Source organism: Phyllostomus hastatus, unplaced genomic scaffold (genome assembly GCF_019186645.2).
Source record: "Phyllostomus hastatus isolate PE091 unplaced genomic scaffold, TTU_PhHast_1.1 phas_scaffold_200, whole genome shotgun sequence".
In the NCBI taxonomy this organism is placed as follows: domain Eukaryota; kingdom Metazoa; phylum Chordata; class Mammalia; order Chiroptera; family Phyllostomidae; genus Phyllostomus; species Phyllostomus hastatus.
Genome location: NW_025334016.1, coordinates 11,353,585 through 11,380,051, shown reverse-complemented (window position 1 = coordinate 11,380,051; position 26,467 = coordinate 11,353,585). Strand labels below are relative to the sequence as shown.

At 40.0% G+C, this 26,467-nt stretch overlaps 1 protein-coding gene across 10 annotated transcripts in view; it reads right to left on the bottom strand.

The window, feature by feature from the left end:
- JADE3 (jade family PHD finger 3) overlaps positions 1 to 26,467 on the bottom strand; it is a 137,901-nt gene that overhangs the window by 3,603 nt on the left and 107,831 nt on the right. For all 10 annotated transcript variants that reach the window (XM_045860627.1, XM_045860621.1, XM_045860624.1 and 7 more), the window contains 5 exons: positions 25,984 to 26,195; positions 20,804 to 20,971; positions 14,417 to 14,533; positions 3,039 to 3,509; positions 1,481 to 1,598 (listed from right to left, as the gene is read on the bottom strand). In XM_045860627.1, coding sequence (XP_045716583.1) covers positions 1,481 to 1,598; positions 3,039 to 3,509; positions 14,417 to 14,533; positions 20,804 to 20,971; positions 25,984 to 26,195 — 1,086 coding nt within the window. The remainder of the gene's footprint in view (positions 1 to 1,480; positions 1,599 to 3,038; positions 3,510 to 14,416; positions 14,534 to 20,803; positions 20,972 to 25,983; positions 26,196 to 26,467) is intronic.

The following is a 26,467-nucleotide window of genomic DNA, read 5'->3' as shown; positions in this document are numbered from 1 at the left end:
ATTACTATTATGTCCTTAACCTAAAAAGATTTTCTCACCATGAATGACCTTCAGGGAGGTATGAGGCAAGTTTTGTAATGGCAAGGCTGGCAGAAAGGAATCATGCAATTCCTGCCAATGCCCTGCAGTAAGCTTAGCCCAGGGAGTATTGGCAATCAGTTACCTGGCTATGTCACTCCACAGTCCTATTTAGAACAGGTATTCCTCTTTCTATGATTTTGAGTACTCTGAAATTAATGGAGCACTACCAAACAACTCCTCCTTGCATATGGTCTTGAAGTTTGCCTATTACCATCTTAATGTAGCCTCACAAAAATGACATATAGAGAGGGCAGCTATTAGGTGCCTCGGTGGGCAGAATTTGTTCCTTAAGGGTTCATGTTGAATGCTCACAGCCCCTTCTCTTCCAGAGGCTGCCATCAGCTGACACCCCAAGCAGTTATGGGGCTGCCCCTCCCCAATCAGAAGCCATGTGGTCTAGGGGCCGATAGCATGCTGGGGCTCCTCCCTGCTATTTTTTGGTTCTTGTCTTGCCTGTCATGGTACTTTTTTGGCTAAGCAGCCCTGCTGCCTCCTGCTACACCATTCTTCTGTGACCCATAATACTAAAAAATACCCTAGAGCCTTTGATGCCTACCTGACACCTCATTTCTGGGTGTCTCTCTTGCTCTACGGCTGGCCCTTGGCAGGAGCTGGATTCTGCACACCCTGCTCAGTGACCTTTGGTTGCCTAAGCTCTGCCACCAACTTCTGTATTAAATGAGGCACAGGGACATCACAAATGTTACTGAACATGACTCATCATTCTAGCCAAGATCCCCATGTTTAGGGCACTGTAATTATGCTCACCTATCTCTCTCACTAATGGGCAGCATTTCTGTAGGCAGGGGTTCTGTCTCACTGATTATCTTCTAGCTCAGTTCTTAGTCTATAGTAAATGCTCAACAAATATATGGTGGGCAAAAGTAGGTTTATAGCTATGAATACACAAAAGAGTTTCTTCTTGTATTATTATTTATTAATTATTGTATTACTTATTATTAACCTACTTTTGCCACCCCTGTATTAGTGAAAGAACCCAGATCTCCTAACCTCTGGCTAAGGATTTGTTCTAACAGACTACTGTTATGATGACTAACTCTGGAATGAGATATTTTCTGGAAACTAAGATTATAGATACTGTCCTCTTGATTTCTAAATGAATCTGATGATTACTGAATAATTTCATGGCTCCAACTAATGGTCCATAATACCTCTCTGGAACCTAGATCACCTGCCCTAGATCTGCAACTCCCCCATCCCACCTTGGGATTTCTTGTCTCATAGGTCGATAGTTTAAATAGGCCATGTTACATCAGGTTTGGACTAGAGCAAATGAGACACTGGAAAAAAATTTAAAAGATTTTAAGCGAAACAACTGACATAAAATTTAAACACATAAAACAGCACATAACCAGAATCTATATATTTTCTAGAATACCTTCAGCCATTTCCTGGTTAAGAAGCTTGACTTGCAAACCAAAGATTTGCTCCTGTAGTTTGTTCTGGGACAGCTTCAGCTTCTCTCGCCTGCTTATCATGTAGCATAGATTTCGGACCTGAAAGCCCAACCCCCAGCAAAGAAGTTTTTGTCATGTTATAGGAATCTGACAATTAAAATTGTTTAGCTAAAATTTAGACAACTAAAGTCAGGTGGGTGGGGGTGGGTGGTAAGAAAAAGATGGAACCCCAAAACTGCATGATAATCCACTCTACAGGAATTCACACAGCATGGCCAGTCATGGGATCATGGTCCCCATGTCAATCAGCAGCACAAGCAAAACGCTCCAAAACTACCTCCTGAAGCCTACTCTCCCAATGGTGTCCTCGGCTCAGTATTTATCTGTACAACCAGGCTGGGAAGACTGAATGATGATTTAACATTTCAGCCTTCATTTTAGATCCTGGAGTAAATGATGGCAATGCTGGATCCAGTATAATTTTCTAATGAGTGCTGGAACAGCAGGATGAAAGTCTGCTGGGAGACTGGAAGTGGCTTTTTGCTCACTCTTTCAGCTCAGCCAAGTCTCTGCAGTTACAAGGGTGGAATCCTCATTCTCTCATGCTCCTACCTGGAGAAATTACTCAACCTTTCTGCACCCTGATTTATTAATCTGTAAGTAGGGATAATGATAACACTTTCTTTATAGGCATGTTAGGATTAAGTGAGTTAATATTTATAAAATGCTAAGAACAGTCCTTCTGCATAGTAAGTGCTATATATGTGAGTTAAAATTTAAAAGTGAGCCAACTCTATTAGTTTCCTTCCAAATTCTGGTAGCAGAGAAAAAAATCAAGCCATGTCTACAATTATACTTGATTATAAAATTCTCTAGGGTAAACAGAGTCTAACATGGTTGAACCCCTGTAGTACCAATTTAGTAGACAGTGGATTATATATATTTAAATAAAATTATCTGGTACAGAGGCTCTCAGCTAAGGACAACTTTGACCCCAGGGGTCATTTGGTAATCTGGAAACTTTTTTTGGTTGTCACAACTGGGCATGGGGGGCAGGGTTGCTACTACCATCTAGTGGACAGAGAGCAGGGATGCTACTAAACATGTTACAGTGTCTTCTAAAACAAAGGAGAGGCTCCTGCAACAAAGAACTATTCAGCACAATGTCAGTAATGCTGAGTTTGAGAAACTCTGATCTAGTGCTTTCCTGAACAAAATTCATTCTTCAGCCTATAGTCTTCACAAGTGTGTCAGTAAAATATAACTGAGCCAATTTAGGCTCAATAGTGAATAAAAAGTAGACCACATGAAAATTTATTTCAGATTTAAGTTCATAGAGGATATAAGTGGGACCTCTCCAATTCCCTGAATGCACCTACTAAAATTTAGAGTCCAATGTCTGGGGTCACAATGAAATCAGAATATACGGGCACAGAAACCCACACTGTAAATGAGCTGACCTTAAAAAAAAATTGGAAGTGGGACCTCCATTTCTATGCAGACTGAGAACTACACAGTAGTCACAGCTGTTCACCTTACCCGTTCTAGGTCTTGCCGTAGATGCATAAACATTCTCATGCGAGTATGAATACTTTCTACTTTTGGCTGCACTAGGCCTTTTTCTTCATCCTCCTTTGGAGGAAATAATGGCTTATTGAAGTTACTTTTCCGCTTCAGTTTCCAGTAGTTATAGATAAAGTCCACAGTTACTTTGGGCAGCCCGAGCTCTATGGCCACATCTTCCACACTGACCAGGGTATAGAACTCCTCTTCTAGCTCCCGAAGCTTCTGTGCCCGCAGGCTGGTCTTCTCACTTTTGGCCTGGCTCTGCTCTGCAGACCGGTGTAGGGAGTACTCAGCCTCCCCGAGTTTCTGCCTGTTTTGGCAGTGCTTGAGGCAGAATGACTTAAACTTTACTTCATCCCCTTCATCAAGGATGGTCTTCATCTCTAGGCTGTGCTCAAAGGCACAGGTGACATGGAAGGCAATGGTGCAGCTTTTCACCGAGCACTGCAGGAGGAAAAGATGTGTTAAAGAAACAGGGCTGGGTAGAAAGGGGAAGCCCTATATCCCTGGGCCTAAAATGAGAGCTCATAGGAAGCAAAGGAAAGACAGGGAGAAAGTTGGTCCTAAATTGGTCACAACAGAGGCTTTATAAGTAAACTAGGAAATCTGCTACTATAGAAAACAGCAAAAACAGAGGCAAAAAACTGAAAACCAAAAAATTTCAAACTCCTCTTTAATTTCAGCTCAAGCATTAAGTCTGTCTGAGAAGTCTTCTTTGGCCCCTCTAAAGATTCATGCTGTGCCTACTCTGTCTCCCACATTACCTCATTGTATACTTCTATAATGGTACTTTTCACATTGTACCTATAGTATAATAAATGCCAAATCCCCAGCCATAGTTCTTAAGGACAGAACCCGTGTCATTCATCATACACTGCCATCAATTACTGCACAAGCAGGTATTCAAGAAATGCTTCTGAACAAAGAAAAAAAACACCCAAAGTCAATTGTTATTGCCAGAGCATCTACTAGTTCTAAAAAGGCCACAGGTGCTCCAATATCTAAGTAAGCTAACTTCCTGAAATTGTTCTTGCAGCACTGTACTGTCCAACATGGTAGCCAACTAGCCAAAAGTAGCTATTTAAATTAAAATTAATTAAAATCACACAGAACTAAAAATTCAATTCCTTGGTCATGTTAGTCACATTCCAATCATACTGGAAAGCACATATTTCCATCACTGCAGAAAGTTCTATTGGACAGTATGGTTAGACAATCTGAAATGAAGTTTATATTTTGCCATTCCCAGATGCAACATATTTGTTAAGTGACACTGTGTAACACACACTGAAGATTCATAGGCAGAGAGAGCATGGAGAATCTGGCTCATGATTGCTGCACTACTCTGCTTCAGTAGACTGAGAAATTCAACACCTAAGTGAATACTGGCAACCATCAAAGCTTTATTGGGACAGGTTCCATTTAAACTAATTTCATAGAATAAAGGGTCCCAGGGATGGAATATAATTCTAAGATCATCTCATCCAGCATCACATATATTATTGCTTGTACTCTCTAGAGTACCTCATTTTCCACCTCCCTGCTGCCTCTCCAAACTCCTTCCACTTTTCTTTTTTCTTTTTTTAATATATTTTATTGATTATGCTATTACAGTTGTCCCATTTCCCCCCTTCACTCCCCTCCACCCTGTACACTCTCTCCCACCCACATCCCCCCCTTTAGTTCATGTCCATGTGTCATACTTATAAGTTCTTTAGCTTCTACATTTCTCATACTATTCTTGCCCTCCCCCTGTCTATTTTCTACCTACCATCTATGCTACTCATTCTCTGTACCTTTCCCCCCTCTCTCCTCCTCCCACTCCCCTGTTGCTAACCCTCCATGTGATGTCCATTTCTGTGGTTCTGTTCCTGTTCAAGTTGTTTGCTTAGTTTCTTTTGGTTTTGCTTTAGGTGTGGTTGTTAATAATTGTGAGTTTGCGGTCCTTTTACTATACATGTTTTTTCTTTATCTTCTTTTCTTAGATAAGTCCCTTTAACATTTCCTAAAATAAGGGCTTGGTGATGATGAACTCCTTTTACTTGACCTTATCTGAGAAGCACTTTATCTGCCCTTCCATTCTAAATGAAAGCTTTGCTGGATAGAGTAATCTGGGATATAGGTCCTTGTCTTTCATGACTTGGAATACTTCTTTCCAGCCCCTTCTTGCCTGTAAGGTCTCTTTCGAGAAATCAGCTGACAGTCTGACGGGAACTCCTTTGTAGGTTACTGTCCCCTTATCTCTTGCTGCTTCTAGGATTCTCTCCTTCATTTTCATTTTTACCTTGGCTAATGTAATTATGATGTGCCTTGGTGTGTTTCTTCTTGAGTACAACTTCTTTGGGACTCTCTGAGCTTCCGGGACTTCCTGGAAGTCTATTTCCTTTGCCAGAATGGGGAAGTTCTTTATTATTTGTTCAAATACATTTTCAATCTGTTGCTCTACCTCTTCCCTTTCTGATACTCCTATAATTCGGATGTTGGAATGTTTAAAGATGTCCTGGAGGTTCCTAAGCTTCTCCTTGTTTTTTTTTTTTTGAATTCTTATTTCTCCATTCGTTCCTGTTTGGTTGTTTCTTTCTTCCTTCTGGTCCACTCTATTGTTTTGACTCCCAGTTTCCTTCCCATCATTATTGGTTCCCTGTGCATTTTCCTTCATTTCTTTTATGGTAACCTGCATTTGTTCATCTAATTTGCGCCCAAAATCAACCAATTCTGTGAGCTTCCTGATCACCAGTGTTTTGAACTGTGCATCTGATAGACTGGCTATCTCTTGGTCGCTCAAAAGGATGAGTCCTGGGGCACTGATTTGTTCTTCTGTTTGAGCCATCTCTCTCTCCCTCTCTCTCTCTTTTTTTTTGGGGGGGGGGTCTGGTCGCTCCTGTTAAGGTGAGGGGCAGAGCCTTAGGTGTTCACCAGGGGTGGGCACCCCAGTTGCTAGATTGTGATGTTGTATGTGAGGGCGGGACTGAGAGGGAACAATGGTGGTAGCTCCGTTCTCCGTGGGACCTCAGTCCCTTCCCTGGGATCCTGGGTTGGGCACTCTGCCCTCCTCCACAATTGCTGTCTCACTGGGTCTGCCAGCTGCCACTTGTGTACTCAGGGTCTACCCACTGCGATCTTGCGTGTCCCAGATGCCTTATGCGCTCCCAGTTGCCTTATCCTCCCAATTCTCCCTGTTCTCTCTGCCACGCCCCGCGCCCGGCTGCTTGTCTCCACCCCTCCTATTTCAACTTCTTGGCTGTCCAACTTCCATTCAGATAAATTTCCTGTCAGTTCTGGGTGTTATTCTGCCTCTTAATTGTTGTTGTTCCAATCTTGGTTGTGCGTGGAGATACGGTGTGTCCACCTATGCCTCCATCTACCCACTTTTCAATTAAGTGGTAATCTTAGCCACTTAACTTCATTTCCAAGACAACCCACCCCAGTGTGGGACAGCTCTGTCGGAAAAGTCTGTTACATTACATTGAAATCTGTATCCTTAAAACTTCCACATATATGAAAAGCCTCATGAAAATGAGGATGATAAAAGCCCAAAATGTACTTTTTTTCTGGGTACCTTTTCTCATCACTTGGCTAAGAAACTAGCTAGTCATTTTAAAAAACAAGGTGCAAAAGGCATTCTATTGCTAAAGATTAAAAGCATTGGGCAAAATGTTCTTTTGCCATTTAATAACTGATAAAATATAGGAAGAGAAAGCAAAAAGATAGTTTTTTATTCAAGGGGGTGAATGTGTGACATAAAACTATTACTCATGGGAAGCTAAAAACAGATCATCTCTCTCAGGCCAAATTTATAGACTGTAGAGACATAAATATAAATTATTCAAAATAAAATAAAATATAATATACAAATAAGAGCTGGGTTCTTAGAGTAAAAATGGAATATATAAGAAACTGCCATGAAATACATTCTATTTTCATAGAATTGGGGATTTCAATTCTATGATATTTATACAGCTAGAGGTCTAAATATTTTGGTAGTAAATGAGAAATGACAACCAAGTTTTGGTGCCAATCAAAATCTTCTTTAACTTTCCCCCCAAAACATGTATTTGGTACATCCTATTAAACAAAATGCCTCTGTATGCATCTCATTTCTTTCTACTGTAACTATTTAGAGTAATGGGAGAAATATTATGCCCATTAACAAAAAACAGCTTGCCCTGGTCAGTGTGGCTCAGTTGGTTGGAGCATTGTCCCATAATTGAAAGGTAGCAGGTTTGATTCCTGGTCAGGGCACATACCTATGTTGCAGGCTCAATGCTGGTCTGGGTGCATACGATCCCCAGTCTGGGTGTGTATAATCCCCAGTGTGGGTGTATACAGGAGGAAACCAATCGATGCTTCTCTCTCGCATCGATGTTTCTCTCTCTCCCTTCCTGTCTCTCTAAAAGCAATGGAAAAATGTCCTTGGGTGAGAGAAAAAACCCAGCTTTATTGAGATATAATTTACATACCATAAATCTCACCAGTTTTAAGTATACATTTTAATGGTTTGCAGTATATTTACAGACTTGTACAAACATCACCACTATGTAATTTCACATTTTCAATACCCCCCCCCCAAAATAAATCTTGTGCCTATATGCAGTCACTCCCTGTTCCCAGCCCCAGCAATGCACAACCACTTACCCACTTTGAGTCTTTATAGGTAAGTCTCTTCTGGGAATTTCTTATAAGTAGAGTCATACAATATGTAGCCCTATCTGGCTTCTTTCACTTAGCATGTTTTCAAGGTCCATCCATGTTATAACATGTATCATAGTTTCATTCATTCTTTTAAAACTATGACCAAATAATATTCTATTGTAGGGATATACCACATATGTTTTTTAATCCATAAGTTGATGGTCATTCAGGATGTTTTCACTTTTTTGGCTATCTTGAAATAATGTTATGAGCATTTGTGCACAAGTTTTTGTGTGAGCATACTTTTTTATTTCTCTTTGGTAACATGCAGTAAAGAATTAACCTTGCTTGAGAAAGATTTAATCTTTTGCCCCTAGCTCCTGAGAGGTAATGTCTAAGTCCTTGGAGTGTCCTGCCAGAAGAGTGTCTTTGTTTACCTAGGGGCTTTGAGCCCTGTCAGATAATCTAAGCTAACAACATGATTTACGGTGGAGGCATTGGGCCTTGTGATATCAGCCTGATCTCTGGAGAGACTGTGTGGGTGGTCAGCCATGTCTACTTGACCAACTCCTAATCTCTAAACAGCAAGAGTGAGCTTCCCTGGTTGGCAAAACTCTGTGTGTACTATCACACATCATTGCTAGGAGAAACAAGCACTGTCCACAAGATTTTACTTGGCGAGAAGAATGGGAAGGTCCATGCCTGGTCTCTCCAGGACCCAGCCCTATATACCTCTTCCCTTTGATTTTAATTTATATCCTTTCACTCTAATAGACTGTAACCATGAGTGTAATGGCTTTTCTGAGTTCTAGTAAATTACTGAACCTGAGGGTAGTTTTGGAACCTTGAATTGCAGGTATATACTTATAAGTAGAACTGTTAGGCCATAGAGTACTCTATGTCTAACCTTTTAAGGAACTTCCCGACTCCTCCACAGCAGGTGTATATTTTACATTCTTTTTAAAAAGATTTTATTCATTTATTTTTAGAGAGAGGGCAAGGGAAGGAAGAAGAGAGGGAGAGAAACATCGATGTGAGGGAGAAACACCGATTGGTTGCCTCTTGCACGTGCCCTGACTGGGGACTGAACCTGCAACCCAGAAATGTGCTCTAACTGGGAATCAAACTGATGACCTTTCATCTCATGGAACAATGCCCAACTAACTGAGCCACACCAGTCAGGACACCTTTTACATTATTAACAGCAATGCATGAAGGTCCTAATTCTCCACATTCTTTTTCTTTAAAAGTATTTTATTCATTTATTTTTAGAAAGATGGGAAGGGAGGGACACAGGGAGAGAAACATCAATGTGTGGCTACCTCTCACATGCCCCCTACTGGGGACCTGGTCCACAACCCAGGCATGTGCCCTGACTGGGAATCGAACTGGCAACCCTTTGCCAGTTCTCAGGCTGTCAGCCTAAGTCCGCAGGCTGACACTCAACCCACTGAGCCATACCAGCTGGGGCTAATTCTCCCCATTCTTGCCAATAATTGTTATTGTTTGACTTCTTGAGTATCACCACCCTAGTGAGTATGAAGTGGCAGCTCACTGTGTGGTTCATTTACTTTTAAAGGGGGTAAAGGGATAATTTTCTACATATCCTTCAGAAACTGTAGAAAAGAAACTTTTAAAAATACTTTCATTAGAGGGAAACATGTAAGGGAAATTTCTGTGAGATGAGAATTGAATCAGACAGGTTGGAATAAATATCTTGAAAAAGAACACCAGAGACTGATTTAGGAATTAAGGTGCTTCTCGCCTTTTAAAGAAATATTTTGTCACCCCCCCCCCCACTCAAAAAAGAAAGAAAATACTGTGTCTTCCTCAAAAACAGATGCTACCTGTCTGGAACACCAAGGGCCTGGTGCATATGTCCTCAGAAGTTTTTGTCCTTAATCCCCAATAATCTATAAACAGACAAATAGGTGTATCAGAGCAATTTTCTCAAAACTTGGTCACTGAAACCATGTCATAAATGGCTCGGGCCAGCCTACATACAAACCTACTTCAGCCATTGTGTACTTAAACTCTAGCACCAACAGCAGCCACCAGTGCTTCTGATCTCTCATCCCTAAGGGTTTTCGAGGTCTGAGAGATGTCACTTCACCTATTTTCACTGAGGAAATTAAAACAATCACGAGCACTTCTGCAGATTCCCACCAGCACATCTACCTAATACTGTACCTACATACTCTGCCTTCAAGCTTGTTACACCTGGGAAGAACTCTCTGCTTTTGCCTAAAGCTACCCCTGTACTGCACACTTTCCCCAACCATCTCTCACCTACTGAAAAACCTAATTTCAGTAGTTCTTCCTCTTAACTTGAACACTTCCTTGCATGCACAACTGTTATGTTCTATATCAGTGATTTTCAACTGGTGTGTAAGAAGCATTTTTTAAAACATGCAACACCTGACTAGTCAGGGGCACTGACCTCTTTTCCTCTAGACTGTCAAATAAAAAGTGACAATAGCCAAAACAACAATAGCTGTCTGGTGTCAACAAATCAAAATTAATATCTATTTCTTGTCAGATTGGCAAAAGATATATTTTTTGGTGTGCTGCAAAATTTTAGTAGTTGGTTTATGTGTGCCATGAGATGAAAAAAAGTTGAAAATCACTGTTCTGTGTTAACAAGTATGCATACATATTCGTTATTTCTTCCATCTTAAAGAAAAGACCTCTTTCCCTCACTTTGTTAGACTGTTCCTACTCCATTTCTTTGTCCTGACCCATGGCAATGTAGCTTTTGCTATCACCATTCCCCGCAAACTACTCATCCAGATTACCAATAATCACATTGCTAAATTCAGGAGTCGATTTACAGTTAGTCCTCTTCTTACTTCAGCATCATTTTTATACCACTGAAATTTTCTTTCTCCTAGAAATGCTTTTTTTCTTTAATTTCTAGGTTACTACAGACTCTTGGTTTTCCTCTTTTCTCCATGGCAGCTCTTCCCAGTTCTTCTGCTAGTTCTTCCCTCTCTATTTGACTTCTTAATACTGGAATGCTTCAAGGCTCAGTGCTTGTTGCTGTTCTATCAACACTCACTCCCTGGGTTGGGGTGAAAGCTATCTATATGCCAATGACTCCCACATATGTCTTCAGTCCTAAACTTCTCCTCAAACTCCAAACTCACATAGGCAACTGTCGGTTCAATATTTCTATTAGGATATGTGATAGACACCTCAAACTTAAATGTCTAAAACTGCACTCGTTATCTTTTTCCAAAAATCTGTTCTAAACCTGCGGATTTATGGCAAACTTACCCTTCCTACTGTTTGGGCCAAAAAACCTGGAGGCACCCCCAATTCTTATCTTTCTCTCACACCTCATAGTCACTCCTGTTGGCTTTACCTTCAACATTCATACACAATCCAACCACTTTTAACCACCTTAAGGGCTATCATTCTGGTCCAAGTCACCACCATCTCTCAAGGATTATTTGAAACTATTAAAGTCTCCTAATTGCTATTCCTGTTTCTAACCTTCTTTTCTCACAGTATATTCTAAAGACAGCAACCACAGTGCCCATTTTTGCTTTAATCTTTTACTATGGAAATTAAAAAACCTATATAATAGCAAAGAGAATATTATAATAAATCCCATATAACCATCATCCAGCTTCAATAATTATTAGTGTATGATCAACCTTGTTTTATTTTTAACCCCCATACTACCCTGTCCTCAAGATTATTTTGAAGCAAATCTTAGACATCCAATCATTCCACATAATAATCCCTTAGCAACATAAATCAAATCATGTCACTTGCCTGCTCAAAACCTGTCAATTCCCATCCCCCACTCCTGCATCCCTGGGTTAAACTCAGAGTAAAATCAAAAGATCTTATATGGGCCCTGGAAAGCCCTACAGCAGGGGCTGGCAAACTATGGCCCAGAGACCAAATGCAGCCAGCTGCCTGTTTTGGTGTGGCCACAAGCTAAGAATGAGAGTTAAGGATAGTTAGAGGGAAAAAATAAAAAGAAATATTGTTTCATGATACATGAAAATAAAATTTAGAATCCACAGATGAAATTTTATTGGAACATAGCCATGTTTATTTGGTTAAGTATTGTTTATGGTGGCCTTTGTGGCAGAGTTGAGTACCGCATTTTTGGACTATAAGACGCGCACCCCCTATTTGGGAGGAAAAGAGGGGTGCGTGTTATAGTCTCAAAAATACAGTAGTCATGACAGAGACTGTGTAACTTGCAATATTTACTATCTGGCCATTTATAGAAAAAAAATTGCTAACTCCTGCCCCAACCAATCAAGTCCTCATGTAATCTCTCTCTTTCCACACACTCCATTCCAGTCTCATTGGCTTTTCCCCGTTACTCAAACAGGTTAGACACACTCCTACCTCAGGGGCTTTGTTCTGGCTGATCCCTCTAGCTGGAACATTTTTAGCTAAAATATATGCATAATTTTCTCTTACCCTCAAGTCTCTGCTCAAATGTTACCTCTACAACAAGTCTTACCCTGACCACTCCATTTAAACTTGCAATGCATGCTTACTGTCCTACACTCCTCCTTTGCTTATGATACTCCATATATTTCCTTTCCATAGCACTTACCACCTTCTAATGTGCTGTTTAATATCTGTTGTATATTATCTATTTCTCCCAGCTAAAGTGTAAGTTGCATGGTGCTAGTTCATTTATAAATCTAAAGTGCCCAGAACAGTGAGTGTCTGGTATACAATTAGGCAATCAAATATTTGTTGAATAAATTTAATTCCTTATAATAAAAATTTTAAGAATCTTAACTTGGTAAGATCTTTAATAAATGCAGAATTTAAACTCTAAATATAATAAAAATAAGAACCATTACCCTGAGAATGAAAAACCTACTCCAGAATGTTTCATCCATCCATTAATCTAATATTTATTGTCTGTTTGCCATGTTATGGGTGTGGGGGATCTAAGGATGAAACAGTCTGAGCTTACAGTCTACTAGGAAAGATAAAACTCACAGATAAATAACTTTAAGAGGGTAGAATGCAGTAATGTGGGGCTGTAATGCAAACTCAGGTCTGTTAAGGTCAAAGCCATGCTGCCAGTTACTAAATTGTTGTAAAAAAACAAAACAAAACAATCCTTTAAAGCAGCAAAAATAAGGGGAAAATGCAGATATTGCAATAAGAAAAATAAGTGAATCAATGAATATAAATTCAATGTGATATTACAAAACAACTAAATAATGAAAACATAGAAAATATTTCTTAGCTTGAAGAATGCATATTATAAACTAATCTATGATATAATACATTTATTCAATAACACTAATTGAGTACTGACAATGGGCAGGCACTCTTCATTATGCTAGGGGAAATTCACAGAAGAATGATGACCAACCTTGGCCCTCAAAAGGCTCATATATGGAGAGCAACCAGGAGAGAACTTAGAAAAATATAAACAGGCAATATGTTAAGGTAGCAGACCCTGTGGGAATAGTTTTCCTTTATAATCACTGAAGTGCTGTAGTTAAAATAAATGAAATCAGTAGGAGAAAGTTTAAAAAAGCAAGATGAAATATCTAGTTGTGTCAGATATAAAAATGAATTTAAAAATTTAAAAGGGCCTTTGGGGTCCAGACTGTGGTTGTTAAATACCATTTCCCAGTAAAAGAACCAGCATTACTTGGAGGAGTGGCTGATCGCAGATGTGGAGCAAGAAATCTATAAGATGAGCCACATAGCAAGGAACCTCATGAAACACCTAGAGCACAGGTGGCAAACATAAGGCCTGTGGACCAAATCCCGCCCTCCATCTTGTTTTATCTGGCCTGGCACCGTGTTTCTACCCAGTGGCAGCGACGAGCTCCTTGCCCATGGTTAAGGAGTAGTTACATTTATACAGTCCTGAAATTACATTCAGCCCTTGGAAGGCAACCACAGGGCTGATGGGGTCCTCGGTGAAAATGAGTTTGACACCCCTGACCTAGAGCCACTACCTGTAAGCTATGATATCATATGGCTCCTTTTCTGTGAAAGAAGGTCAACAGACAAATCTAACTCCCATCAGCCTGTAGCTTCTATGCAGGAGGTCTGCAGAGTGGAAGGGTCAATCCTTCTGCTTCTGCTGGAGATAAATGGCCTCTCTCAGTCCCATCTATCTACTGCCCCCCCCCCGCAAATGCTACTATTATGTGTACCAACTACTACTTTTACTTTAAGCAGCTGAATTCCTGTGTCCTAGATGTCTCAGAAAACTTTACTGGCACTAACTACCATATGCAATAAGTGTGCCTATGAGAAAGGCTTTCAAATCTACCCACCAGTAATTATTCATTCAGAGGCACAGTTCCCTACCAAAATGAGCTGCACTTCATCCAGCAACAGGGGAGCAGAATCTATCCATAGTCAATGGGTGAGCTAAACAAGAACACAGGTCTGGTTGTTTTAGAATAATGGCTTGTTCTCACCCAGTACGGTGTCATTTAGCTTCAGAACTCAATTCATCAAATCTGACAGCAAAGGATGGAAATTAACTACCCCTATGGAAACCAAAAATAATAAGCTGAAGAGTTCAGATACAACATTCCATTCCCACAAAAAAGGTTCCAGAAATGGTCTGTATAATGGCAGAGCCCTGGGAGTAAGTGGAAGACTTCCTGAGTAACGTTTCAGTTAACAGGATGCTCTCCCTGGGACGTCAAGTCCAGCCAATTTGGAGTTAGACCACTCTACCACTTCTCATGGGAACTTACCTGAATGCAAGCCCCTGTCTTCACTTTGCACAGGTAGCAGACTAAGGCCCACCGACTGGGCGGGATGTGAGAGATCTTTGTGATTGGCTCCATCCTCTCAGGACAACCAATGCTGACCTACAAATAAAATACCACCATAAATCAGAGGCACCAAGGCATTCCTGAAGTACCTTTCATAAACCATAAATGAAGTTACACGAAGCTCAGAACATCAACACAATGAGGTGAGCCATGTCTCTTAAGGTTACTATGGAACCAAGAATAACTAAAACTCATCTCTAGCTATTGCTCAGATCCTCAATCATTTCCAGTAATGTAAATGATTCATATACAGGATGAAAGGGTAGGGGTTAAGACTAAGCATGATTACCTTAATGAATCAAGGACATCTGTACTTTACTTAAGAAACAAAGAAAGCTACTAAGGAAGGGGATTAAAATTCACATAATCTAGCACTTATCATGTTAGAGATGGTGCCATATGCCTTTTTGTTTGTTTAATTAACTAAGAATAAAAAACAAAGGCAGCGACAAACCTTTAAATTTGGTTTACAAAGAAGCATGGTATTGTTGCAAAATAGCAGCAATTTGTATAATAAAGAGATTGCAGCACATAAATAGAAAGGGTAAGGATAATGAAGTCTTTAAAAACACATATCTATCATCATCTTACTTTACTCTCTCAGTCAAAGTAGCTTCAAAGTGGAATTGGTCTTTGGGAGAGTGCTGAAAGGAAAAGGATGTTTTTAAAAAGATGAAATTTTTTTTCCATATGAAAATAAGAGGTGAGGTATAAAACTCTGGTAAAAAGTGTTTTCTCTTTCCTCCTTTTTTTTTTTCAAAAGTTCAAATATGTAATAGTACCTAAGAGAGACACAACTTTAAAAAGTGAAAGACTATTAAACCAGTACAAGTTCTGACCACATCAAGAAACAGTAGAAAGATCAAAGATCTTGAATAGCCCAAAAGGTACTGGAAATCAGGTACCAGTAGAGAATGTCAACAGGTGAGAAGGCTTCTTTTACTTTTAAAGAACTCTTCCTGACTTTTACATACCAAGAGTGCCAGCTCCACTAGCTGGGGGATTTGCTGCTGGAAAATAGTCACTCTCAGACAGAAACCCGAGAGTTCATTTCATATATCTATAAACTGGATATTCTTAGTAAGGAAAAAAACCACTACTCAAATATTTTTAAAAATAACTTTATTCTGTAAGAATACTACAGTATGTACCTACAACTTTCAGTTTAACTCTGTGAGCTCAATTTTTGGGTACCCCCCCCGGAACTACATTAACAAGAATAAAGCCAGGGGGACTTCTGGCCCAGATGGAGGTGTAGGTAGATAGACTCCACTTCCTAGCACAACCAAAAAAAGGATAACAACTAATTTAAACCAAAAAACAACCAGAACAGCCAAAAAATCGAGCTGTATAGAAGTCTGACAACCAAGGAGTTAAAGAAGAAACATTTATCCAGACTGGTAGGAGGGGCAGAGAGGATCTGTAGTGAGGCAGTGGCTGGGGGACTGGGAAGTCCCACATTTGTGTGCAGATAAGCTGGGAGGAACAACTCGAGAGCAAGACAGATGGCATAACCCAGGGCTCCTTCCAGCAAGGGCAAAATAAAGCCTCACAACCTGCTGTAAAAATCTGTGGGAGTTGCAGCAGCAGAAGAAACTGTCAGTCTCATGGAAGAGTCTATTGAAGGGACCCACAGGGTCCTAGAACGTACACAAGCCCACCTACCTGGGAATCAGCACCAAGGAAGCACCTAGAAGGGTGCAATTACTTATGGCAAGTGGGGGAAGTGACTGAAAGTGGAGCAAGAACTGAGCAAATGGCACTGTTCCCTCTCTGAGCCCTCCCCTACATATAGCCACAATGCAGTAAAGTGGGTTGCCCTGCCCTGGCAAATACCTAAGGCTCCGCCCCTTATAATGTAACAGTTCCTCTGAGACAAAGAAACATGGCCCAAATGAAAGAACATATTAAAGCTCCAGAAAAAAAACTAAGTGATGAGGAGATAGACAACCTATCAGATGCAGAGTTCAAAACACTGGTAATCAGGATGCTCACAGAAATGATGGAGTATGGCCACAAAATAAAGGAAGAAGTAAAGGCCATACAAAGTGAAATAAAGACAAACATACAGGGAACCAACAGTGAAGGGAAGGAAGCTGGGACTCAAATCAATGATTTAGAACAAAAGGAAGAAATAAACATTCAACCAGAACATAACTCAGAAAAAAATGAGGAAAGGCTTAGGAACCTCTGGGACAACTTTAAACATTCCAACATCCGAATCATAGGGGTACCTGAAGGAAAAGAGCAAGAAAATGAAGACTTACTTGAGAAAAAAAAATGAAAGAAAACTTCCCCAATCTGGTGAAGGAAATAGACATATAGGTCCAGGAAGCTCAGACAATCCAAAGAAGATGGACCCAAAAAGGAACACACCAAGACATATCATAATGAAATTGCCAAAGATTAAAGATAGGGAGAGAATCTTAAAAGCAGCAAGAGAAAAGGAGATAGTTATCTACAAAGGAGTTCCCATCAGACTGCAGCTGATTTCTCAAAAGAAACCTTGCAGGCAAGAAGGGGCTGGAAAGAAATATTCAAAGTCATGAAAAGCAAGGACCTACATCCAAGATGACTCTATCCAGCAAAGCTATCATTTAGAATGGAAAGGCAGGGGCCTTCCGGCCAAGATGGAATCATAGGTGGACACGCTGTGCCTCCTTGCACAACCAAAATTAAGGACAACAAAAATTTAGAAACAAAAAAACAACTAGGACAAAATTGAACTGTACAAAAGTCCCAACAACCATTCATCCAGACTGGTAAGGGGGCGGAGTCCGCAGCCCGAAAAGAGGGGTCGCGGCAGGAAAAAGTGGTGGCTGGCAGACCAGGGTGTGCAGGGCACGGGTGGTGGCTAACAGACCCCGATGGCAGACCCCGGGCACGGGGAGGCAATGAGAAGACTCATTGAGGTGCGCAAGGCAGCTAGCTGTCTGCAGTCACACATTCACAAGCAAATAAACCAGGTGAAAACAGGTAGTGAGACAGACCATGCAACCCAGGGCCCCAGCACTGGGAAATAAAGCCTAAAAGCACTGATTGAAAACACCTATGGAGGTTGAGGTGCCGGGAGAGACTCCCAGCCTCACAGGAGAGTTCGTTGGAGAGACCCACAGGGTCTTAGAATGCACACAAGTCCACCCAACCAGCACCAGAGGGGACCAATTTGCTTGTGGGAAGCAGCAGAGGGGGCTGAAATCTGACAGAGGAGCAAGCGCCATTGTTCCCTCTCTGACCCCGCCCACACATACATCGTCACAACCCAGCGACTGGGTTGCCCTGCCCTGACGAACACCTAAGGCTCTGCCTTTCAGACATAACAGGCACAACCAGACCCCCCTCCCCCGAAAAAAAGGGGCTCAAATGGAAGAACAAATCAAAGCTCCAGAGTCAATACTTTTAAGCGACCAAGAGATAGCCAACCTATCAGATGCAGTTCAAAGCACTGGTGATCAGGATGCTCACAGAATTGGTTGAATTTGGTCACAAAGTAGATGAAAAAATGAAGGCTATGCTAAGTGAAATGAAGAAAAATGCACAGGGAACCAATAGTGATGGAAAGAAAACTGGGACTCAAATCAATGGAGTGAACCAGAAGGAAGAAAGAAACATCCAACCAGAAAAGAATGAAGAAACAAGAATTCAAAAAAAAAAATGAGAGGCTTAGGAACCTCCAGGACATCTTTAAATGTTCCAACATCCGAATTATAGGGGTACCAGAAGGAGAAGAGGAAGAGCAACAAGTGGAAAAGTTATTTGAACAAATAATAATAAAGCAGGACTTCCCCAATCTGGCAAAGGAAATAGACTTCCAGGAAGCCCAGAGAGTCCCAAAGAAGTTCGAATCAAGAAAGCACACACAAGGGCACATCATAATTACATTACCCAAAATTAAAAGGAAGGAGAGAATTCCAGAAGCAGCAAGAGATAAGGGGACAGTCACCTACAAAGGAGTTCCCATCAGACTGTCAGGTGATTTCTCAAAAGAGACCTTACAAGCAAGAAGGGGCTGGAAAGAAATATTCCAAGTCATGAAAGGCAAGGACCTACATCCAAGATTGCTCTATCCAGCAAAGCTTTCATTTAGAATGGAAGGGCAGATAAAGCACTTCTCAGATAAGTTCAAGTTAAAGGAGTTCATCATCACCAAGCCCTTATTATATGAAATGTTAAAGGGACTTACTTAAGAAAAAGAAGATAAAAAATATGAACAGTAAAAAGACAGCAAACTCACAGTTATTACCAACCACACCTAAAAAAACAAACAAAACAAAAGCAAACAAATAGAACAGGAACAGAACCACAGAAATGGAGATCACATGGAGGGATAGCAACAGGGGAGTGGGAGGAGGAGAGAGGGGGAAAAGGTACAGAGAATGAGTAACATAGATGGTAGGGAGAAATTAGACAGGGGAAGGGCAAGAATAGTATGGGAAATGTAGAAACTAAAGAACATATGACACATGGACATGAACTAAAGGGAAGGAATGTGGGTGGGAGGGGGTGTATGGGGGAGGGGAGTAAAGGGAGGAAATGGGACAACTGTAAAAGCATAATCAATAAAATATATCAAAAAAAAAAAGAAAAAAAAGAATGGAGGGGCAGATAAAGTACTTCCCAGACAAGGTCAAGTTGAAGGAATTCATCATCACTAAGCCCTTACTATATGAAATGTTAAAGGGACTTACCTAAGAAAAAGAAGATGACTATTTTAATGAAATAAAACTTTCTGTTTCTGTAAGAAAAGTTTAATTGAGTGGGAAAACATATAATAGTTGTAGATAGCTATGACTAGAAAAACCTGTTATTTGGACCATGGAATCACAACAAAGACATAATTTTTCATTAAAAAAAGAAAAAGATGATCAAAACTACAAACATTAAAATGACAACAAACAACTATCAGCAACTGAATCTAAAAAACAAAATAAAAAACAAACTAAGCAAACTACTAGAATAAGAACAGAATCACAGAAATGGAGATCACATGGATAGTTAGAGCGGGGAGGGGGAGAATGGGGGAAAGGTACAGGGAATAAGAAGCATAAATGGTAGGTACAAAATAGACAGGGGGAGGTTAAGAACAGGAAATGGAGAAGCCAAAGAACTTATATGTACAACCCATGGACATGAAGTAAGGTGGGGAAGCCTGGAGGGAATAGGGGTTCTGGGTGGAGGGGGATAAAGGGAAGCGAAAAAATGGAACGACTATAATAGCATAATCAATAAAATATACTTAAAAAAGAATAAAGCCAGGGAAGTTTTCAAGGAGAATGAATCATTGATATAGTATCATTAGCTCCCCCATGAACTGAATTCTGCAGTCTATCTTGTCTTACAGTTAAACTGCCTGACAAATTTGTTGGCTTGTATAAGGGTTTGAGAAAGAGGATGTGAGTAGGATGTTCAAACAGGTTAAAAAAGAGCACCATAAGTTATGTCTAGAAGCCCCTTTTAATTGACTTCATGTGCATGTAACCCATCAGGAAATATCAGAAACTGAAAAACAAGATTAAATAAAGAAGCATGGAGTTTGAATAAAGACCTTAAACAGATGTTGAGTCCAAGCTCTGAAAAAAAATTTCAAAAATCAAATGGTACCCATCACAATTGTGAGAGCTCTTGCTCACTTTGTTTGTGGTAGCTTAAAACTGGAAACAACTCAAATGTCCATCAAAGGAGAATAGATAAAAAAAATCATGGTATAACCATATAATGGAATAGTACTCAGTAATAGGAAGGAATGAATGTTGATACATACTACAACACAGAGTATTAGCCAGACAGAAAAAAGAGCATAGAGTATGATTCTATTTATATGAAGTTTGAAAACAGACAAAACTAATATAGTAATAGAAATCACTTTTGGGTAATAGGGAGCCAGAGAGGGCCTGGAAAGTGGGTATGAGGGATCCTTCTGGGATGTTCCATATCTTTGTCTCGGTTATGGTTACAGATGCACGCACACATGTAAAAATTCATAAAACCTTCATACACTTAAGGTCTGGTATTTTAAGGTAAGTTTTACCTTAAAAAATCTGCTGTTCATACCCTTGCCTTTTGTGCCTCTCTCCTCATACATATTTATCCAATACCACTGGTAGTACCACCTATAAATTAATTGTCATGGGCTTACATGCTCACCCGCATCCAAGAAGGATATGAGGTAGCTCAAGTGGAAGCATTACCACCTCGGAAGCATGGGCAGGCATGAAACATCTCCATAAAGCCTGAGTCAGTCTGAATGTTGTGGAAAACAGATGCACTCTGGAGCAAATGACCTCACAGGCCTAGATGAGTTCTTACCTCTGGAATCCACAGGGCACAGCTGACGTGAGCCCATTTAGTCCCTGCCTTGGTGGACTTCATGGCTCCACCTTTCTTTGGACATAACACACATTGCGGATGAATGCCTACAACACAGGGGCGACACAGCCAGCTGCCTTCTGGGACCTTGAGGATGCCATAGCAGGCCTGGAGACAGGAGGAGAGGAGAGAATGGTTTAGCACCTTCTCACCAGGGTCTATGTCTGCTCTCCAATACAGTCAAAAGTGCCCTCCATTTTTAGGAAAAAGAGGCAAATAAATTCAAATAAGCTCATATCCAGAATTTAGTAATTTTTAAACTCTCAGGAAAAAAAAAGCAACTTCTAGCATCTGTTCTAAGATCAGCATGTCTTGTGAATGAGAAATGACTTTAAGGACAATAGAATAAGGCTAGATGGCAATATATGCAAAAGCTAGCCCAACTGTTATCTGAGTTTGGGAATTTCATGTTTTTTTTTTTTTTTTGCCTCCATTTTCTAAAGTTCTGTTAATGACTATTATAATTAGTTTTTCATATACTTATTGAACAACTACATGTCAAGCAATGCTGTGATCAAGAAAAAGGTATTAAAAATAAATAGAATGAAACTTCTGAGGAGCAAATGAGCTGATGTTTAAAGAACATAACAGTGACTAGTGCATAAACACTCAGCAAATTGTAGCAATTACTTGCTTGGGTTGAAGAAAAAGAATCCTGAATTGAATATAATATTAGACTAATCACAATACTCCATAATGAGTTCTGGAAGCTGCTTTAAATCCTTTATGGAATGAAGTTGGACTAATAAATAGATGAATTACTGGGGAGAGGAGGGAGATTAGTTTGGAAATTCTAGATTTCCCTTTCACTACTTCTAATTTTGCCCATTGTTCCCCACTAACTGCTCTACTCTCACCATTAGAGACCAAACCTGAGGGTCACCTGGCTTCCCATGTTGTCTGGCACACCCACCACTACTGAATGATTCACCCAGAAGGTTCACCCACAGCTCAGATTCAAGTTACAACAGTTACCATCATGTCACCCTCCACCAAATTGGCCTCTTTTACAAACTCTCTCTTATCCATATCACCACCATGCTTCCTAGCTTCCAGATCCAAATTCCTAGACTTATATTATCCACTTTCCTTCATCTACTGTCCCTGGGTCTTGCTAGGCCTCGCTACAGAGTGAACTCTGGATTCTGACCTTCCTTTCTATCCCCATCACAATTGCTCCATCCAAGTCCTCATCACACCATGCCTAGATTGATTTATTTCTAAATTCTCTTCCTCCCTCTTCACACCTTAAATCCTGCCTGTATTTGTCTGCCATATTCTTACAAAAATAATGCTTTCATACCATTGCACAGCAACAACCCCTCTAGAGATTCCTTCTGCTCTTACCACCATCCCCATTTAAACCAGAGTCGGCAAACTACTCAAGACCTATTTTGTAAGGCCACCAAGCTGAGAACAGTTTTCATATTTTTAAAGAAATGTTAAAAAAATATGTAACAGGGACTGCATGTGGCCCTCAAAGTCTAAAATATTTACTATCTGCCCCTTCAAAGAAAACATTTGTTGGCCCTTGATCTAAAGCCTGCTGCTCTTCACTTCACTTCTCAGGGTCACTGTAACTCCTAGTGTCTGCTCCACTTCTTATCCCTGCCCTCTACTCAGCATAGTTTTCCTCACCAGGTACAGAGTCTGCATCACGTAGTCTTGTCTACTTTAGCTGTTATGTTTCATATCCTCAATGATATTTTAAGGTCACTGGAGGTAGGTCCTTTATCATCAATTTATCTGGAATGTTCTCTATGCAAAGCTTAATTTAGCTCAAGAACTGAAGTTGGACTCCAACCAGGCTACTCTCACCACAGCAGGGCATTGTTTTATAGGGTTCTTAACTTTCAAAGCTATTTTTCCCCCTCTGAGGTCCAGAAAGATTGTTAGGAAATAAAAGCAAGTTCCCTTCCTTAAGCAGAGCCTCTTACAGACCAGCAGAAGAAAAACCAATGGCTGGTTCTAGGAATACCCTTTATTTCCTGGGGTAGAAAATCACTTACTAAGTCTTGTATCAACTTACTCATGGTCATAAGATCACAGAAGCTTTTATTTAATAGCAGTGGTTCTCAACTTTTTCTAGACCACAAATGATGAAGGCTGTGGACTCTTGAGAAAATTGCACGCTTGCATGAACATATGTTTTGCATATAATTTCAGGGTCATAAACTCGGTGCCAAATATTATATACATGATAGGTATAAAAACGATGAACATATACTTTCAGTCAAATTGATTTAGGTATCGGTTTGAGTGTTGAATACCTGGAGTAAGAATCAGACAATGGAACATATAAAAGGACTCGGAATGATTTAAATTTTCATATTTTTTAATGAAAAAGTTTTAAGTTCACTGTTAAAATCTGAAGTCTATTGATGTAAACTTATCTTCCACAGTACTGACCATAAGTATGTTATATGTATAGAAGAACAAACATATGATATAATATGGTGGCAGTAAAGAAGAAAAATTATGTTTATTATATATAAATATCAACATGTTCTTGATTCTGTTAAGGAGTCAAGTAAATCTTCCAAATCACTTTAAGTCACTTTTCAATCAACAGAGGGCGCTCTAACCTAAGTAGCTCTTGAGAGCTCAAGTGAGTATCTTCCCTTTGGAAGAACCCTTTTTATATGAAACTTTACATGGCACAGCATCCAGCATTAATACATACCAACTTACATTCTGTAACGCCTGGTTAGGTGTTACTTTCACCTTTTTCTGTGTGATGAAAGGGCATCATTTATAGTCATTACTGGATATGTTTTCAAAACAATAAAATACCCTTGAGAACTATTATGCCACATTTCATTTTGTCAGTCAAAAGAACCTGAAAATAATTCCTTAATATTTTGTCCCAAATGGGAAGTACAAATATAAAAACTATATACAGATGACTTTTACATGATTCCCTTCAAGCACACTATAGATCCACAGTCATTTATCTGAAAACCCTAGGGTGAGAAAATCAGGAAATTCAGGATTGTTCATATCTTAGGAAAGTAATATAGTACATACATGGTATATAACCTAACTCCCCAACAGGACCAGGGGCAGTACCATATAATCAAATACAGTAACGTTTCTTTAAAAAAATATGACTACACAAAATGGGATAAAGACTATAAATAGCCTCATATGGGGTGACTTCTACTATTGCCACCAAATCTGTTTTGGTGCCAAACTTAAACAAAAATTTGCAGTTTTTCAGAGCTTTAAAATTTTGGCATCACAGAGAAGGGACTGTGGACTGGTATGGTAACATACTTAAGTTCATAGTTTTATGGTAAAGATTTTCTATCTTAGGGTGTAATATAAATAATAGTAACTGGTAAAGTGAAGATAAATTTTCAAAATTCAGTCTTTAAAAACACAAGTAAAATGAAGAAAAAGACACAATTGGTCACAGAATAATTTTGAGTACCTTCTAACACAGAAGGTTAGGTTAGGTGACCCAGGTAATTAAAATAGACTCTTCAGCCCTGACTTCTATTGCCTGTTATGTAATCATTTCAGTCACTTTGTAGCCAGAATCATCTAAAACACAAATCCTAACCTTCAGGGTTGACAGGACAAAACTGAAGTTGTTTAGTTTGTGAGAGAAGGCCCTTCACATGTGTCCCTTGTATCCCTATCTACCCTCACTCTCCATGCCTTTCCTGCTCCATCCACCACACTACACAGTTCTGAACTGCTCATAGCTACCTCAAACATGCTTTGCCCACTCTCACTAACTCATCTGAAGACATCTCTTCTCTGCCTGAACATGTGCTGCTGTTTTATCTGGCATTACCTTTTGGCCATTAAGATTCAGCTTGGATGCCACCATTTTGAAGTGCTGACACCCATCCTTCCCACACACTTCCACAGCAGCACAGACTTCTACGTACAAAAACAGTTGGCATACTATACTACATGGGCAGTTTCTTTTTAGTCCCTACACCAGACTCTGGTCTCCCTGGAGGCAAAGACCACGTCCACCTCTTCATCACTCATTGTGTCTTCAGTATGCAGCACAGTCCTGGTACATGGATGGTGCTGCGTACCTATTTGCTAGATAAATTAATGAATCACAAGTTCAGAAGAGTGAAAAATCACTTAGGGTAAGGGAGTTCAAGAACGGATTTGAACTAGATCTTGGAAGATATATGGATTTTTTTGATAGTTGAAAGTGGGAGAAGGCACTTTAAATTGTGGGGCAGGGTGGCCAAAACATGGACAGCACAGTGACAAGAATACGGTGCTTCCTTGAGTCACCTTATTTCATTGCAGCACAGGGCTTATGGGTGAAGAAAAGGAAAAACTGAATAGAATGTTGATATCATCATTATTAATTAAAAAGGCAGTGTTGTAGAAAGAATGACAAATAATTGGGTATAAGAACTTGGGTAAAGTCACTTCCTCCTTCTGGTATTTTCTGTGAATTTGAGGAGTGGGACAGACTTCACAGTTCTAAGATCCTATGATCTTTAAAAGTGGGGTGGACCTAGCTTCCTGGGAGTGCCATATTTGGGAGATGGGGGAGGGCTCTGGGTGCTAGGATAAAAAGTGTGGATTTCCAGCTATAGGAAGTGTAAACTCACCAAGGTTACTGACCATAGGTGTAACCTGGTGATATAGTATGGACTTGAGGCAGAGGAGAGACTCCCAAGCAGGCAGCAAGAAGACTCCCCAGGGAATTGTAAAGTATCTAACAAGACAATTTCAATGATCTGGGGATGAAGTGACAATAAACACCTGAGTTTAGCCCCCTTGGGTAAATTTTGTAAGTCACCTTGGGGATCGTAAGTATTGTTTCTTTTTTTTTAATTTTTTAAAAAAAATTTAAAGGGTTTTATTTATTTATTTTTAGAGAGGGGAGGGAGAAAACAGAGAGAGAGAGAAACATCAATGTGCAGTTGCTGGGGGTCATGACCTGCAATCCAGGCATGTACCCTGACTGGGAATCGAACCGTAAGTATTGTTTCTAAAGGAATACTGAAGAACAGCCAGGCCAAATCTTTATTTTCCCCCTTAAATGCAAGGAGCTACCCTACTATAGGTGCTGGAGATCATCACTGAGCTTCAGCAAGGCTGAATGTGGGGAGGTGACAGTCTCCACTCTCACTAACCTGATGCACACAGATGTTACACTTATCACAGAATACCATATCATTCCCTTCTTCACTGTCTGGAGACCGACACACATCACAGATCACATCTTCATCATACTCTATGCCTAGCCCTTCCTCTGTCTCAATAGCATGGTTCATATTTTCATGGCATTGGCGTTCCAGGACTTCTACTGTCTTTTCCATAAGATTCTCATCAACTGGCTCACAACCTGCACAGAAATACAAACAATCAATCAACTCGTCAGTCAGCTGTCATTCCCAAATTACCTACTGTGAGCCCGGTGCAGGGGTGAAGAGATTTCAAAGAATCAGTTACTAGAGATATTCTAATATTTATGTAGCAACACAAGTTAGTGTTTCACACATGAAGTAAAAATATATTTCACCATATTTCTTGTAAGATATATTACTGACCCTTTAAGTTTTCTGTCTAAATCCTAGCTAGTCACCTCCTAAATCTCTCTGTGTTTTCTCTTATTTC